This window comes from Ornithorhynchus anatinus, chromosome 2 (genome assembly GCF_004115215.2).
Source record: "Ornithorhynchus anatinus isolate Pmale09 chromosome 2, mOrnAna1.pri.v4, whole genome shotgun sequence".
Classification (NCBI taxonomy): Eukaryota; Metazoa; Chordata; class Mammalia; order Monotremata; family Ornithorhynchidae; genus Ornithorhynchus; species Ornithorhynchus anatinus.
In genome coordinates this window covers 99,453,265-99,471,551 of record NC_041729.1, presented here as the reverse complement: position 1 = coordinate 99,471,551, position 18,287 = coordinate 99,453,265, and the positions used below count along the sequence as shown (strand labels likewise).

General features: G+C 44.2%; 1 protein-coding gene across 1 annotated transcript in view; it reads left to right on the top strand.

Moving 5' to 3' along the window:
• RNF217 (ring finger protein 217) overlaps positions 1 to 18,287 on the top strand; it is a 163,268-nt gene that overhangs the window by 80,508 nt on the left and 64,473 nt on the right. Inside the window, exon 3 of the mRNA XM_039914595.1 lies at positions 17,590 to 17,823. Coding sequence (XP_039770529.1) covers positions 17,590 to 17,823 — 234 coding nt within the window. The remainder of the gene's footprint in view (positions 1 to 17,589; positions 17,824 to 18,287) is intronic.

Here is an 18,287-nt window from a genome sequence, read left to right as displayed (position 1 = left end):
TTTTGTTAAGTACTCACTACTCACTATGTGTCAAGCACTGCTCTTAGTAATAATTATAATAATTGTGAAACTTGTTAAGCACTTACAAAGTGCCAGGCACTGTTCTGAGTGCTGGGGAAGGAACATGTGAATCAGGTGGGACACAATCCCTGCCCACATGGGACTCACAGTCCAAATAGGAGGGAGAAAACAGGTATTCAGTCCCCATTTCACAGATGAGACAACTGAAACGTTCAGTGACTTGCCTAAGGTCACACAGCAGGCAATTGGCAAAGCCAGGGCTAGAACCAAGGTCTTTTAATGCCTAGGCCTGTGCTCTTTTCATTAGGCCACACTCATGTTTGCCCTTTGACTTCACAGGGCATATTGCATAAACACCTTCCCCAAGAAACTTAGTACCATTAGAATCTATGAAAATTCACATAGCCAATTTATACATTCTTCAAGTGCCAGATGGATTCCAAATGTCTCCGATTTCATCCCCAGTTTATGAAATCATTATCAGGCTTAGGACATAAGGTACCCGTACATTCAAGATATCTAAAAAATATTCAGGCATGGATGTACTGACCTATGTCCCCCTTTTTTTTTTTAAAAAAAAGGTAAGTGCTTTCTCTGTGCCAGGCATTTTTCTAAGTCCTGGGATAGATACCAGCTAATCAGGTTGGACACAGTCCATGCCCCATGTGGGGTTCAAAGTCTTAATCCCCATTTTACAAGGATTGAGAAAGTAAGTGACTTGCCCAAGGTCTCACAGCAGACATGTGGCAAACTGGGATTAGAGCCCATGTCCTCTGGGTCCCAGGACTGTGCCCTTTCCATTAGGCCACACTGTTTCTTAAAATCATTCTCTCATTGACATTCTCTCCTAAAGCTCTCGAATAGTCCCATTTTTTCGTAAGCTGTTCACCAGTACTGGTTGGGAAGAGCTTTTTGATAAGCGATCACGGAATTTTATTAAAAAGAGATGGTCAGCCTTTTTAGGCTTCAATTTTTCCTGCTTTGAACTGAAATTTGAGCACCCATCTGTCAGACGCATCCTCTTCATTGTGGAGATATTTCAAACGAAATGTAAAAATGTATTTTGTCCACAATTCTTCAAATCAGGTTGGGAGGGAGTCGGGGCAGAGAGAGGGGATTGTGCTCTCCCTCGTAGCCTCTGAGGCCCCAGGTAACTGACAGACTATTCTCAGACCTGAGGTGACATCAATCGGGGTTGCCAGAACACGAACAAAGATGCTCTGTTTTGCTACAAGGCTCTGTTGAAAGTTTCGCCTCTAAAACCAGAGGCTCACGTTAACTCAGTTCAAAATCTCAGAAGGCGTCTACATTTGCCAAATACAAAAGGCCGAAATGAGAGGGAAAGGGAAAACAGGTTTGCCTCAAGAGAAAAGAACGAAAATATGAGGCTTTCCATTTGCTTAAAGCAGGTCAAACCCAGAACACTCCAGCGCTTCCTCGCAATGGTGGTTTTCTTTGGATTTCTATGGCATCTGAAGTTTAGGGTTGCCAGCACCATTGTCTTCCACTTACTCAACACGGGATCAGTCAATCGTATTTATTGAGCACATACACTCTGCAGAGCAGTGTACTAAGCACTTGGGAGAGTACAATATAGCAGTATCGCAGATACATTCCCTGTCCACAGTGAGCTTACAGTCTAGAGAGGGAGACAGCCATTAATATAAATTACAGATATGTGCATAAGTACTGCGGGGCTGGGAGCGGGGATGAAGGGAGCAAGTCAGGGCAATGCAAAAGAGTGGAAGAAAAGGAAGAGGGCTTAGTCAGGGAAGGCCTCTGGGTGGAGATATGCTTTCATTAAGGCTTGGAAGGGTCAGGAGATTGTCTGTAATTGTCTTTAATGGAAATCAATCTCGGATGGTGAGTGGGATTACTTATTAGTTGTCAAGCAGGAAGGACTTTATTGCCACTTTAACCCTGCCTTTGTAAGAAACACTGCTCTCTGTGAATGAGATGAAACTCTGAGGAAAGCTGAAAGGGTTTCTGGCCACCTAGTGGAATTTCCATAGGACTTGATTTGTTTTACTGTCGGTTGACTAGACAGTCAGACAGATAAAGAGCAGTCCGGGAATCCAATCAATCTCAACACAGTTTGCCGTTTTAACTGCAGTAAATAAGAAAATAAGAGTTTTAATAATTCTGCTGGAGCACGTAGCCATTTCTCTTCCGTCGGTTAATACCAGACTATACAGTGAGTGTCTTGTTTGAGTCAAATTTAAGATTCACATAACGGTTGTCCCATCTGCTCAGAGTCCATCACGAGCCATGGTTTAGCAAGAAACTTCTCTGTGACACCTGTCTTACTAAGCTTGGCTTTATTAATAACCTGGCGCAATCCATCATAACGTCAGGCAAAATTTGAAAGAAGGAACCTTATTTGATTTATTTTGATCACTATGCCCTTGGCATTCAGCTCTACCTGTTGAGGCCCAGAGTGGTGGTATTGCAGTTTGAGTGCTGTTTCAGGTCAACCTTGAGTACCAAGTATATTATCCAGCACTCTGTAAATCTGTGCATTTCCTGGTGCAACATATTTCCTGGCACCTGAATGGTCAATCCCCTTCTACATCGATGCCAGTGTCAAAAGATTGTTCTCAAGTCATTAATACTTGGTTTGAATTTTTTGTTCTTTTAAAGGCAGGGATGTCTCCTCAGGAACCTCCGGTGGTTGCCCATCCACTTCCGCATCAAACAGAAAGTCCTCACCTTCAGCTTTAAAGCCTTCAATCAGTTTGCCCCCTCCTACCTCACCTCGCTGCTTTCCTACTACAACCCAGTCTGCGCACTTTACTCCTCTAACACCAGCTGGCTCGCTGTGCCCCGATCTCATCTATCTCGCCGCTGACCCCTTTCCCACATCCTCCCTCTGGCCTGGAACTCCTTCCTCCTATGTAAACGCCAGACCACCACTCTCCCCATCTTCAGAGCCCTGTGAAGATCACATCTCCTCCAAGAAGTCTTCCCCAATTAAGCCCTCTTTTCCCTGACTTCCTCTCCTTTTGGTGTCATATATGCCCTTGGATCTGTAACCTTTGGGCATTTGATATTTGCCCCACCCTCAGTTCCACAGCCTATCTATAAATTATTTACATATCTATAAATTATGTATATTAATGTCTTTTCCCCAAGTGCTTAGTAAAGTGCTGTGCATACAGTAAGCACTCAATAAATACCACTGATGATGATAATGAAGTCTACCTTCTCTATTGTACTCTCCCAAGCCCTCAGCACAGTGCTTCGCCCACAGTAAGCATGAGTAAATAGACTGTGAGCCTGTTATTGGGCAGGAATTGTCTCTATCTGTTGCCGAATTGTACATTCCAAGTGCTTATTTACAGTGCTCTGCACATAGTAAACGCTCAATAAATACAATTGAATGAATAAATACTACTGATTGAGTCTTCGATTCTCTGAATATTAATGAGAGAGGGTTTATGTAAGGAAAAAGGACCCCAATATCAGAGTTAAGAGATCTGAGTTCTAACCCCTTCCCTCTCTATGCTTTTTCTTGTAATCTGGGTCAGTTCACTTACTCTACACCTCAGTTTCCTTCGGGGAAAATGAGAATGCCTGCATCACTCCAGTGAAATGAAGATTAGATTTGTTGAGAAAGCCCATTTGACTCCTTAGGGAAAGATGCTAGCAATAAACATGCAAGAGGTTTTATATTCGTGTCACTTTTTCTCTCAAGTTCAGCCAACAAGGCTAGTCTTCAGTGAGAGCTGGGTAACTTGTTTTTGAAAGCAAAATCTTTTAGGGTGATTCACTCAGTCTGCTTTTCTGTGACTCCAGGCATTTATTATGCACTGCTTTTTCATAGTAAACTAGATGATGGATGTCATGTTGTACTACCTGCATTCCAACCATCATAGAGGGTGAGTTGAATTTGGAGTAGTCTGCTGAAGGAAGCAAGATATATTATTGAGTTCCAGAAAATAAGTATTTACTTACCATCTAATAATACATCTCAGTATGCTTTTCAAGTAGCAAAAGGGCAGACCGGATAGATTTATGGCACCCTCTACACAAAAACGGTGCTTTCCGTTTTGTAGCCAACATTTGATTGTGCTATTTATTATGGGATAAATCTTTCCAAGAGGTCTATGACAAATCATTCCTCTTGTTTTTCTTCTTCTTTATGTCTTGCTTACTTTACAGACCATCCTGAAGTAGGGGCAGGGTCAGGGATGGATGGGGACCGTTTGTTTGATTTATGAGTCAGAGAAAACATCCTGCTGGTGTATGCAGTTCATCTTGGTCCCCTGCCCGAGGGTGTCCATCTTCAGCTAGCTACCGGCAGTCTGCTTAAATTGGGAGAGAGTTCTAAGCAGCACAGAGTTGGCGAGGAGGAGTGAAATGTCAAAACGTGGAGTTCATTTAACTTCAAGGAAGGAAGTTACAAAATGTTGTGGTCCCAGCTGTTATTTATGTTTTAGGCTGCCAGTCTGGTGATGCATTATAACGTCGGATGCGGTTCAACATTGGTTGGACAGAGGGGTCTGGAGAGCAACATGGTGCCCCTTTTGGCCACTCTGGAGAAACCAAGCTGTGGCTCGGCTCCTTTCCCAGTTCTGATGGGTTTCTAAGAGGCCGAAAGGCCCCGGTGGTGTTGCGATTAATTCTTTCAGAGAAGGGTCTGGTTGATGGATGGGAAATCAAAGTTGGCCCTCAGGGGAAATCAAGGTTGACCCACAGTCTGCTAGAGTTGGGCCCCATCCCTCAACACACCCATGTGAGGTGCATCTGGGACTGCAGAATGGCTGCCTTTTTAAGAAGCAGTGTTACTGGGAGCGTTATGGTCTGAACACCAGCTGTTCAGAAAACTGTTCAGTCAACAGACATGCCCCTGAAACTTTTCTCTGATCAGCCTATGGGATGAGTGCACTTTTTTTTGTTTTTATGGTATTTATTAAGTGCTTACTATCTGCCAGGTACAATGCTGGGGAGATAGAAGTTAATCAGTTTGGATGCAGTCCATGCCCCACATGGAGTTAAGCTAGCAGTCTTAATCACCATTTTACAGATGAGGTAACTGGGGCATGGAGAAGTGAAGTGACTTGCATTTTAGCTCCTCAGGTGGCGTCTGGCTTGGGAATTATCTTCCGGTGGTCGGCACAAACACCCAGGATGCTGCCAGTTTTGTGGCGATGTCCCAGTGGGTTGCTTATATTCGGGTCAACCTGATCACTTGAGAAAGGCATTTATCTCCTCGTAGCGCCATCCCCTGGCATAGGGTCAAACAAATGATTCGGGTTGGCTGGATGCCTCTTGGCACCTGTGCCCCAGTAGTAGCAACTGGAGTCTGATTAAAGAGCTGGAATCAAATCCCCCAGAGTTTTTTTTTTTTAAGCAATAAATTGGCATGCAATCAGTCATCGACCTAATGACTCTTTAAAACACATTAAAAAGCAGACTTTCCCATGTCTCCACCTTATTTGAGAGGGCAGGTGCTGAATCAAGAGTCCCCTCAGGCTGATTCAGAGAGACTTGAAGTAAGTCAGAATTGGAATTGCTTTAGAGGAGAGGGAGAAGGCTATTTAACTTCACTTTTACTGGGATATCAGTTCTTTGCTGTCTAACCAGGAAACAGTTCATTAAAGCCATCTCTCTCAGCCCTGACTCAGATGAAATCAGGCATTCTGAGGACCTTTTGAAGATCATGTAGCCTTTGCTGGAAATTAGAAATGAGCCATCCACATACTCTCCCTTCCATTCTCTTCTTCCTTCTGTTGGTAATGTATTTTGTGTCTGTCTTCTCTGCTAGACTTTCATCTCTTTGAAGGCAGGAATCGTAGCTTCTAATTCTATTGAAGCTTCCCAAATGAGAAGTATTAAAAACAAGCACTCAGTAATTGTTGTCAACTGATTGATTTGAAGTGAACAGACTAGAGTCTGTGATTTTTGTACAGGCTAAGTTAGGCCACCCCCAACCGAGGCCCATGTGAATGGCAGACTTAGTCGCAACAAACCAGATATGTATATAATACATACGTATATACGAAATGTATATAGCAATTCTGAGCTCAGTGCATGTCCTTCCATCCAGTTTGGTAAAGCATTTATAAGTCAAATTGGATAGCAGAAATAACTCTGCCTTATGATAATTGAGACTTTCAAAGCTATTTTCAAAGGGAAATGAAGAGAAATGATGGAAACAATCTTTTGGTATTGATTTTCCTTGGTTTAGCCTAGTGGCATGACTCTTAAATCGTTTTTGGCATCCACTGAAATAACTTGAGAAACCTCCTGGAAAATGTGATGAGTTGCCCCAGGGTGGCTTATTGGCAAGTAGGCAATTATTGAGAACAAGACTGAACTCTCTACATTTTTTTCTAATCAATCGGTGTAATTTATTTGAGCACTTACTGTGTGCAGAGTAATGTACTAAACACTTGGGAGAGTACAGTACAACAGAATTGGTTGACACATTCCTTGCCCACAATTAGAAGCAGTGTGGCTTAGTGGAAAGAGCACGAGCTTGAGAGTCAGAGGACCTGGGTTCTAATCCTGACTCTGCCACGTCTGCTGGGTGACTTTGGGCAAGGTACTTCACTTAGAGAAGCAGCATGGCTCAGTGGAAAAATCACAGGTTTAGGAGTCAGAGGTCATGTGTTCTAATCCCGGCTCCGCGACCTGTCAGCTGTGTGACTTTGGGCAAGTCACTTAGCTTCTCGGTGCCTCGGTTACCTCATCTGTAAAATGGGGATTAAGACTGTGAGCCTCACGTGGGACAACCTGATTACCCAGTATCTACCCCAGCGCTTAGAACAGTGTTTGGCACATAGTAAGTGCTTAACAAATACCAACAACATTATTATTATTATTATTATTATTCTGTGCCTCACTTACCTCATCTGTAAAGTGGGGATTCATACTGGGAGCCTCATGTGGGCATGGACTGTGTCCAACCTGATTAGCGTGTATCTACCCCAGCACTAGTAGGGTGCCTGGCACATAGTGAGTGCTTAACAAATGCCATTGGAAACAAAATGCAACAGCAACAAAAAATGAGCTTACTGTCTAAATGACGGGAGAAAGGAGGTCCATGTATTTGGGTCTAGTGGTGCCTGCCGGTCTCTAGGATAATTCAAAGGGAGGGATGAGAAGAGGATATATATATATGTGTGTGTGTGAAAGCAAGTAGTAATGGTATTCAGTGCTCACTGTATGCAGAGCAATGTACTAAGTGCTGGGAGAAAATATTCAGGTGGAAATTAAACATGGTCCCTGTCCCTTGACACTATTAATGATACAAAAATGCACAACCCATGCATTTAGAACATTTGACTTAGAGTGGAAGTGAATGGTAATAATAATTGGGATACTTAAGAGCTTACTAGGCTGAAAGCACTATCCTCAGCCCTGGAGTAGATACAAGATGATCAGGTTGGACACAGCCCCTGTCCCACGCGTAAATCACAGGGGGAGGAGAAACAGGTATGTCATCCCCTTTTATAATATTGATGGTATTTGTTAAGCGCTTACTATGTGCCAAGCACTGTTCTAAGCCCTGGGGTAGATCCGAGGTCATCAGGTTGTCCCACGTGGGGCTAGCAGGCTTCATCCCCATTTTACTGATGAGGGAACTGAGGCACAGAAAAGTGAAGTGACTTGCCCAAAGTCACACAGCTGGCAAGTGGCAGAAGCGGGATTAGAACCTCTGACTCTGAGTCCCATGCCCGGGCTCTTTCCACTAAGCCACACTGCTTCCTCATTTTACAGATGAGGAAACTGAGGCACAGAGAAATTAAGTGACTGACCCAAGGTCACCCAGCAGGCAAGAAGAGCATGGACCTCAAGCACCGTTCATAATGATGATCCCTCCAAGAAGCATTCTCTAACTCATCAATTAATCAGTGGTATTTATTGAGTGCTTACTGTGTGCAGAGCACTGTACTAAGCACTTGAGTACAATTCAACAGAATAGGGAGAAACAGTTTCCTATCCACAAGGAGTTTACAGTCTAGACCAGTCTCCACCTCTGTGATCATTAGCCATTCTTAGCACTTCTTCATTATTCATTCATTTAATGATCCTTTGCCTAATTTTGTAATTGGTACCATTTTCAATCTCTGTTCTTCCCATTGTTACCATTGTCTGTATAGTGTTTGTCTGTGTTCTTTGCTACCCCAGTTAGAAAGCAGCGTGGCTCAGTGGAGAGAACACGGGTTTGGGAGTCAGAGGTCATGGGTTCGAATCCCGGCTCTGCCACTTGGCAGCTGTGTGACTGTGGGCAAGTCACTTAACTTCCCTGTGCCTCAGTTACCTCATCTGGAAAATGGGGATGAAGACTGTGAGCCTCATGTGGGACAACCTGATTACCCTGTATCTACCCCAGCCCTTAGAACAGTGCTTTGCACATAGTAAGCACTTAAATACCAACATTATTATTATTATTATTATTGGAAGCTCCTTGAGGACAGGGGCTGTCTTCTGATTTTAAGGGATGTGCTCAAGGACCCAGTCCAATGATCCACACACAGCAGGCCCTTAATAAATATTGATAATGTTGGTGATTATGCATTGGGGCTTCCCTAATTTGGTCTCTTCAATCAATGGTAATTTACTGAGTGCTTACTATGCGCAGAGCTCTGCACTGAGAGCTCGGGAGAGTACAATACAACAGAATTAGCAGACATTCCCTGGCCTGTAAAGAGCTTACAGTCTAGGGGTGGGAGACAGACATTGACATGAATAAATTAGTCATAATATATAGGTTAAAGACATGTACACAAGGGCTGTGGGGTTGGATATCAAATATCCAGAGGTCATAGATTGAAGTACATAGACAGCACAGAAAGGAGAGTGAGGAGGGGAAAGAGGACTTTATCCGGGAAAGCCTCTTGGAGAAGATGTGACCTTAATAAGGCTTTGAAGGTGGAGAGTGTGGTGGTCTGGCGTATATGGAGGAGGGGGGAGTTCCAGGCTAGGGGGAGGGTGTGGGAAAGGGGTCAACGGTATGATAGGCAAGAAGGGAGCACAGTGAGTAAGCTGGAAGAAGAGAAGTGAACTGTGCAGGTTGGACTGTAATAGGAGATAAGTAAAGTGAGGTAAAATGGGGCAAGCTGAGTGCTTTAAAACCTACTGGGTCCAGTCTGAATTAGTGAAACACTTAAATTATAGGAAGTAATGTTTTAAATAAGAGTTTATGTACTTCCTTCTGGGTGTCTGTTCGCTAAATTTATACTTTACTGGTTGGCCTCTCTGTCAATCATTCAGTAGTACCCGCCGAACACTATACTGAGTGCTTTTGAGAATACAATACAATGGGCAGGCATGTTCTGTAGTATTATATATATTCTGTAGTATTATATAGTATAGTGCTCTGCACATAGTAAGCCCTCAATAAGTACCATTGACTGTAGTAAAGTAGACCCAATATCTGCCCCCAAGGAACTTACCCTTGATTGTCTCTTTAAATCTGCCCAGGACAGCTGGAGTTGAGCTCTTCTCACCCGCTCCCCTCTACATCCTCTCCTCCCTCCTCCACTGCTAACTGCCATCTCTGTAGATCTTCTGCCTGCTTGCAACTTAATTGTGGCTTTGTTAACCTCTGTGTAGATGAGACACTTCCTGTCTTAGATCAAAGCATGTCTGCCTTAGGTAGCCCAGAGACCAAAGGGAGGACCATGTGACCATGACCTGAATTTTAAATGACTCGATTCCCAATTAATGAGGTTTTCCTCTCCACCAAAGACATAAAATGCTTTCCAGACACTAGCAAATGGCAAATGTTTTTCTCATTTTACAGAGACACCGAGTAGAAAAAGAAAAATGCCGTGACTTGAAAGTTGTCCCATATTTCCAGGTCACAAGACCAGAGAACTGGGAAACCTGACTGCACCCAGGATTCTGGACTCTCCAAAATGATAATGATAATCATGGAATTTGTTAAGGGCTTAGTATGTGCCAAACACTTTACTAAGCACTGGGGTAGATACAAGATAATCAGGACAGATGCAGTACTCGTCCCACATGGGGCTCACAATCTTCATCCCCATTTTACAGGCGAGGTACCCGAGGCTCAGAGAAGTTAAGCAATTTGCCCAAGGTCACACAGCAGACAAGCGACAGAGCTGGGATTAGAACCCAGGTCCTCTGACTCCCAAGCCCATGGTGTTTCCTCTAGGTCACACCACTTCTCAAAATGAAATCCCTCCCACTCTCCTCCCTCAGTCCGAGCAATCTCAGTATTCCCCTGCGGAGCAACAGCAGAGCTGAAACTAAGCTTCTTGAGAGCAAAGATCCAGTCTACCAATCCTATTGTATTGTGTTCTCCTAAGCACCTAGTAAGAGCTCTGTACACACACACACATTATGTATTTACTTATTTACTTATTGAGCACTTCCTGTCTGCAAGCACTATACTAAGTGTTGGGAAAGTACAATAGAACAGAATAGGTAGATGTCATCCCTGCCCACAGAAGCTTACGGGTAGTCTAGCTCAAGAAATAGCTCTGATCGATTAAATCTAGCTGTCTGAATTTCCAATGTGGGTTGCCCCTGACTGACCTCAGCCTTTGTGGCACTGTGGAAGCTGAAGTGGTTGGCCTAAGTGACACACAGAATCCTCCCAAGCCAAACCCTAGAGTTTAGTATATATGCTGTCATCTCAAGCAATTGAAGTGTCTGTCACTGTGGTTGGCAACGTGCCTGGATCATATTCCCCTTCTAGACTGTAAGGTCGTTGTGGGCAGGGAATGTGTCAATCTTATCACATTGTACTCTCCCACGTGTTTGGTTCGGTGCTGTGCACACAGTAAGTACTCCATAAATACAATTGATTCATATTTATAGAAGCCCAGTGTGATAGTGTGATATATCATCGCCACGCGATTCCTCGTCAGCATTCTTGTCTCTGTTTTATGTAAGCAACCACCATGCGGCACCTTTTTCTTGGCTATTCGCTCGCAGTGTTTTCTGAAGTGAGTGCCAGGAGGATTCAGCGCTTACATTTGCTTTTAACACTGCCTAAGTGTTTGCCCTGAGTCTTTCCTGAGCAAACTCTGAAAACCACTTCCTTCTGCAGTGTTTTCGTGCAAATCTAAGTTCTCCTAGTTGCAAATTGAAAGACAGCATGATCTAGTGGTGTCCCTATGGATTAGGGGGAAAAAAAAATCTTCCTAATTGCCTGATGTTCTGTTTGGTGGATTGATAGTTCTCTGAAAAGCAGAAAATGCTGAAACAAGATAGACTTTTATGTGTAAGGGTGATGGATGGATGAGGGAGGAAAAAAAGTACCCAAGATTAAGTTCATTAGTAAATTCTTCTAGGTAGGATCCCATGCAGAAAAATGTGTCATTTCCTCTGCAACTTTGAACCTATCTCTTATGCTCTTATCTTTTACTCCTGTGGATTCTTGTTCATTTCCAATGCGGGGGAAAGGGTTGGGTTCTAGTCCAGTAATCCTAGATTTGACTAATTAGAGGTGACTAATCCACCATTGTCTATCGGCCTCAGAACAGAAAGTCGGGTCTGCACTGTCCCTCTTCAGTAACTCCAAATCAGTTCCCCCTCCTCCTTCAAGGCTCTCTCCGTGCTGAGAAGCAGCATGGCTTAGTGGAAAGAGCATGGGTTTGGGAGTCAGAGGTTGTGGATTCTAATCCCGGCTCTGGCACTTGTCATCTGTGAGACTCTGGGTAAATTACTTAACTTCTCTGTGCCTCAGTTACCTCATCTATAAAATGGAGATTAAGACTATGAGCCCAATGTGGGACAACTTGGTAACCTTGTATTTACCCCAGCACTTGGAACAGTGCTTAGCACATATTAAGCACTTAAATACCATCATCATCTCTTAAAAAAATCCTGTCCTCATTAATCCCCTCATTTTTCTATTATCCCATCCCATCATCCGCTTGTTTAGCCATTTCTCATTCACTTATATTTTCTTATTTCAGTCTATTTTCTCCTTTTCATCTACGGCCGATCACTCGGTTCATTCCAACTGTTTCCCTTGAAGGCATCAATTGCATCTTTCACTTCTTTTGGCTTATAAGTACTCAGCCCCCAGGGGCTCAATGCATGCTGTTTGTACCGATTCCATGGGCTGACAGTTTTTCAATTTTCGGGGGGCTGAACGACGCAGTTGCCCGGGAGAGGTGCTGCTGGGGTTTTCTCCTAGCAAGTAGTCCTCTCTGCCTAGGCCTCGCTGTCCCTGCTGTCACTCTGGAACGGTCCCAATCTTAATACAAATAAAGAAATTACAGATATGTGCATAAGTTCTATGGGGCTGGAGTCATCAGCAAGGTTTAGTGGGAAGAGGACAGTCTTGGGAGTCAGAGGATATGGGTTCTAATCCCAGCTCCACCACTTGTCTGCTGCATGACCTTGGGCAAGCCACTTAACTTCTCTGTGCTTCAGTTCCATGGTCTTTAAAATGGGCATTAGAATGTGAGCCCCCGTGGCCCAACCTGATTACCATGTATCTACCTCAGCACTTAGAATGCTCTGGACATAGTAAGGGTGCTTAACAAATACCATTATTACCGTTATTAGAAGAGAGTGAGAGAAGAGGAATGAGGGCTTAGCCAGGGAAAGCTTCTTGGAGGAAATGGGCCTTCAATAAGGCTTTGAAGGTGGGGAGAGTGATCATCTATATTCTTCAGGCATGTGATCATTTATGATAAGTAGCTCTTTTCATGTGTTGATTATTGTCCTTAATTTGGGGGGTCTGCTATCAGTTGCAGAACTTGGGTCCTCAGGTCACCCTCTCCCACCCCCTCCACCCTCCTCTTACTGTGGATCCCAGCCTGTAAAGAACAATCCCTTCCCTCTCTGGTAATATCTCCAGGGCAGGAAAGGAGATATCCATCCTTCTGCACCCTAACGCCACTGGCCTCTTGCTCCTGTGGCTTCTTCTTATGCCAGCTTGGTCTGCTGGCAGGGACTGATAGAAGCCCAGGTAGGTTCTGAAGTGGCCCAGCCTGACTGGGATTATTCGTGACCTGCAACTTGACTACCTGAGCACTTTATAGCTAGCCCAGCGCTTAGTACAGTGCCTGGCACGTAATAAACAATTAAATACCATGAAAAGAAAGGCAAAATGCTCACGTTTTGCCCAATGAAGAATTGGCTCCAGCAAGAAAAGAGAGGGCAGTCAATCAGTGTATTTGACACCTGACTATTCCTTATATAAAAGGATTTCATAGAATTATTTTTGTGACCTGTGATGATGGTAGAAATATTTTTTGTTTCTTGGGAATAGCTGGCCCTCTTGGTTTGCTGTAGCTCTAATTTATGTTCCTTGTCCGCCTCATTCCTTATCACTTTTACCTTGGTTTTCTCGGAGACTGGTGGGTGATGCAGAGAATAGCATCCTAATGCCTTGGGTTTTCCATTCTTTGAGGATAATCAAGCCCGGCTACCTTGAGGACAAGCAGCAAGGCTTGCTGGTTTATTATTGTAATGAGTAAATAGAAGCCAAGGCATTATTGTGCACACGTGGCTTTATGTATCTCCTCATGTACAATGAGCACTTCAATCAATTAATGGTATTTATTGAGCACTTCTGATCACTCAATCAATCAATGATATTTATTAAGCACTTACTATGTGCAGTACTTTGTATTAAGCGCTTGGGAGAGTACAGTACAACAGAGTTAGCAGACACGTTCCCTGCGCAGAGCACTGTACTAAGTACTGTTTACACAAACATTTTACAGAAAAAACAAATTCCCTCATATCAAGGGCTTAGTACAGTGCTTTGCACACAGTAAGTGCCTAATAAATAGGATTGAATGAATCAATCAGTCAAGATTTCATATGTAGTGGTATATCATCTGTAGTATTTACTGAGCACTGTACCACTGTACTAAGCGCTTAGGAGAGTACAGTACTGCAGAGTTGGCAGACACATTTCCTGCCCATAATGAGCTTATAGTCTAGAGGATATATAATACTGTGTGTTTGTGTGTATGTATGTTTATGTGTGTGTTTGTGTATATATATATATATATATTTATATTATATATGTGAGTGTGAGACACACTCAGGCACATATAGTTACCTTTCATGTACATTCCAAGCGCTTAGTACAGTGCTCTGCACATAATAAGCGCTCAATAAATACTATTGAATGAATATTCAAAGGTGAAGCTGCTGATAGGGAAATTTCCATATGGGTGCACATGTGGCTGAAAAGATGTAGGATTGACAGTCCTGACCACAATACGACCACACATAAACTGTCCCATCTTGGCCGGACGTGTTTATCTGTTTGCAATTCCTAGTGCTGTTTTTTGGTTGTGTTTGAATCTCACGATCCCCTTGAAGCTTCTGATCAAAGAGCTGCTTCCTTCCTCGATTGCAATGACCCAGACCGGACGGGGCATCAGACTGAGCCGTCGGTCTCACTTGTCTTCCAACATCGGAGGCCGCCTGTCACTGCACCCTTAGAGCTCTCCCTCTGCCCCCCCGGCTTTTGGCTCCAATTTTTCAACTCACCAAACAGTGGCAGTTCACATATCCTACTGTCATCCGTTCTCCTTGCGTGTCTAACCCAGCCAAACCGTGTTGTGATGAGCATAGTTTCCAGCTTCAGTGCTAGCAGAGACTTTATTATTTTTTTTTTTATTGTATTTGTTAAGCACTTACTCTGTGCTAGGCACTGTACTAATTGCTGGGATAGATAGAAGCTAACCAGGTTAGGGACAGTCCATGCCCTACATGGGACTCCCAGTTTTATTCCCCATTTTACAGGTGAGGTAACTCAGGCACAGAGAAGTTTAGTGACTTGCCCAAGGTCATACGGCAGACAAGTGGCCAAGCCGAGATTAGAACCCAGGTCGTTCTGATTCCCGGGCCTGTGCTCTATCCATTAGGCCATGCTGCTTTTCACTGTTTTCTCACTGCTTTTGTTTCTTGCGATACTGCATTGGATATTTATCCCACCCTCAACCCCACAACACTTATGTACGTATCCGTAATCTGTTCATTCAGTAGTATTTATTGAGTGCTTACTATGCGCAGAGCACTCGTACTGAGCACTTGGAATATACAGTTGGGCAACAGATAGAGACAATCCCTGACCATTCATTCAATAGTATTTATTGAGCGCTTACTATGTGCAGAGCACTGTACTAAGTGCTTGGAATGTACAATTCGGCAACAGATAGAGACCATCCCTCCCCAATGATGGGCTCACAGTCTAAACAGGGGAGAAAGACAGCAAAACAAAACAGAACAAAACAAATACAAGACAGCATGATCAAAATTAATAGAATCAACGAGATATACACCTCATTGACAAAATAAATAGGGTAATAAGTAATATATACAAATGAGCACAGTGCTGAGGGAAAGGGTGAAGAGCAGAGGGTGGGGGGAGGAGGAGAGGGAAAGGGGGGACTCAGTCTGGGAAGGCCTCCTGGAGGAGGTGAGCTCTCAGTGGGACTTTGAAGAGGGGAAGAGAGTTAGTTTGGCGGATTTGAGGAGGGAGGACATTCCACGACAGCGGTAGGACGTGAGCCAGGGGTCGACGGCGGGACAGGCGCGAACAGGGGACGGTGAGGAGGTGAGTGGTAGAAGAACGGAGTGTGCGGGGTGGGCAGTAGAAAGAGAGAAGGGAGGTGAGGTAGGATGGGGCAAGGTAATGGAGAGCCTTGAAGCCAAGAGTGAGGAGTTTTTGTTTCGTGTGAAGGTTGATAGGCAACCACTGGAGGTTTTTGAGGAGGGGAGTGACATGCCCAGACCGTTTCTGTAGGAAGATGATCCGGGCAGCAGAATGAAAAGTAGACTGGAGCGGGGAGAGACAGGAGGAAGGGAGATCAGAGAGGAGGCTGACACGATAATCCAGTCGGGATATTATGAGAGCTTGTACTAGCACAATAGCAGTTTGGATGGAAAGGAAAGGGTGGATCTTGGCGATATTGTGAAGGTGAGGTCGAATTGAGCTGTTATTTATCTTAATGTCTGTCTCTCTAGACGGTAAGCTCATTGTGGGCAGGAAACCTGTCTAACAACTCAGTTGTGTAGTATTTTCCCAAGCGCTTAGTACAGTGCTCTGCACACAGTAAGCAGTCAGTGAATATCATTGGTTGACTGATTGATTGTGATCCCATCATCCCACTTGAAGTTGAGTATCATGTGTGTTAATAATGGCATTGGACTAAGCATTGTTTTGGGATGTTGGCCTACCACCAACAACCTAAAGAAGCAGGAGAAGCAACATGGTCTAGTGGACAGACCCTGGGCCTGAGAGTCAGAAGACCTGGGTTCTAATCCCAGCTCCATCACTTGACTGCTCTGTGACTTAGGGCAAACCCCTCATCTGTTCAATACCTGCTCTCTCTCCTGCTCAAACTGTGAGTCCCCCTTGGGACAGGGACTATGTCTGAACTAATCAATTTATAACTTCTAGACTGTGAGCCCGTTGTTGGCCAGGGATTGTCTCTGTTGCTGGATTGTACTTTCCAAGTGCTTAGTAAGGTGCTGTGCACACAGTAGGCATTTAATAATACTATTGAATGAATTAATGAGTCTGCCCTAACGCTTCAGATAGTTTTTGACACATAGTAAGTGCTTAAAAGTGCCATCATCATCATGATGATAATAAAGAACAAGGCAAGAGTATTGTTGTTGGATTAGGAAAAGCAGCCAATGCTGAGTTTGGCAAACCAAACTCTTCTACCTTTGCACAATAGTAGTTATTCTGGATATCTTCCTTTTGTCTATAAAAATTAAAAAGCAGAAGCCTGTGTTGTAGGGTTTAGCTCCACAACAGTAAGATTTCACAACTGGCCCATCTGGGTGAGTTGGGAAGTTTGGACCTCTTCCCAAATACCGGCGTTTCTGGGAGCGAGTGGTTGTGTTCAACTTCCCCCCGGGAGCCAGGGTGTAAATGTGGTGGGCCGATGGATCCGGTGACAGAAAGCGGAAACCTTTCCAAATCCTCTTGGATTTGGAAGCCGTCTGGTGCATTTGCGCTCATCGATTGCTGGCACGCTCAAGGAATTTCTAGTTACTGAACTGTAGTTTCTCAGACGCTGTGGTATTTCTCCTCTTCAGTTAGGTGGATTAGACTGGTTCAAACTAGATTCTCTAAGTTGGCAGGAGAGAGGGAAATTTCATTTTTCATCATCGTTGGTATTTACTGGGCACTTACTAAGTTCAGCGCACTCGGATGAGTAGTTATAATAATAATGATGATTTTAATTGAGGTATTTGTTAAGTACTTACTAGTTGACAGGCACTGTACTAAGCACTGGGGTAGATAGAAAGTAATTGGGTTGGACACAGTCCCTGCCATTCATTCATTCAGTTGTATTTATTGAGCACTTACTGTGTGCAAAGCACTGTACTAAGTGCCTGGGAGAGTACAATATAACAATAAACAGTCACCTTTCCTGTCCCACGTAGGCCTCACAGTCTTAATCTCCATTTTCCAGATGAGGTAACTGAGGCCCAGAGAAGTGAAGTGACTTACCCAGGGTCACACAGCAGACAAGCCAGGATTAGAGCCCAGGTCCTTCTGACTCCCAGACCCGTGCAGGCCCCTCCGACTCACCAGCCCACAAGTTCCCACCTCACAACGAACTGACAACCTATTCTCATCTGTCCTCGCAGGTGCAGCTCGGACAAGCCGAAATCAAATGCCCCATCCCCGAGTGCAGCGAGCACCTGGAGGAAACGACGGTTCTCTACAACCTGCCTCACGATGACATCATCAAATACAAGTACTTCCTGGAACTCAGCCGGATGGACTCCAGCACCAAGCCATGCCCTCAATGCAAGCACTTTACGACCTTCAAGAGGAGAGGCCACATTCCCACCCCTACCAAATCGGAAAACAGATACAAAGTGAGCTTCTCCCCACCGCCCTGGGGCAGACCTTTCGGGATGGTAACGTTAAACACAGTATGGCAAGCAGCGGGCTTTCTTTTTTTTTCCTTTTTTATTTTAATAGTTTAATTTAAGCCCTTACTATGTGCCAGACATTGTTCTAAGTGCAGGGGTAGATACAACATGATCCAGTTGGACGCAGTCCTTGTTCCACAGAGAGCTCACAGTGTTAATCCCCATTTAAAAGACGAGGTAACCGAGGCACAGGGAAGTAAAGTGACTTGCCCAAGGTCATACGGCAGACAGTTTTGGTGGACTTGCTTCTCTCTCTCAAGTCCGTTACACGTTACAGCTGCAAACCCAAAGCCACACTGTTGCCTGTTCGGGATTTAGAACTAAAAGGAAAACAATTTCTAACGCCCGAGCTTCCATTTCTCTTAATGATAGCAGCAAAAGCAGCAACAATAATAGCGATGATAATG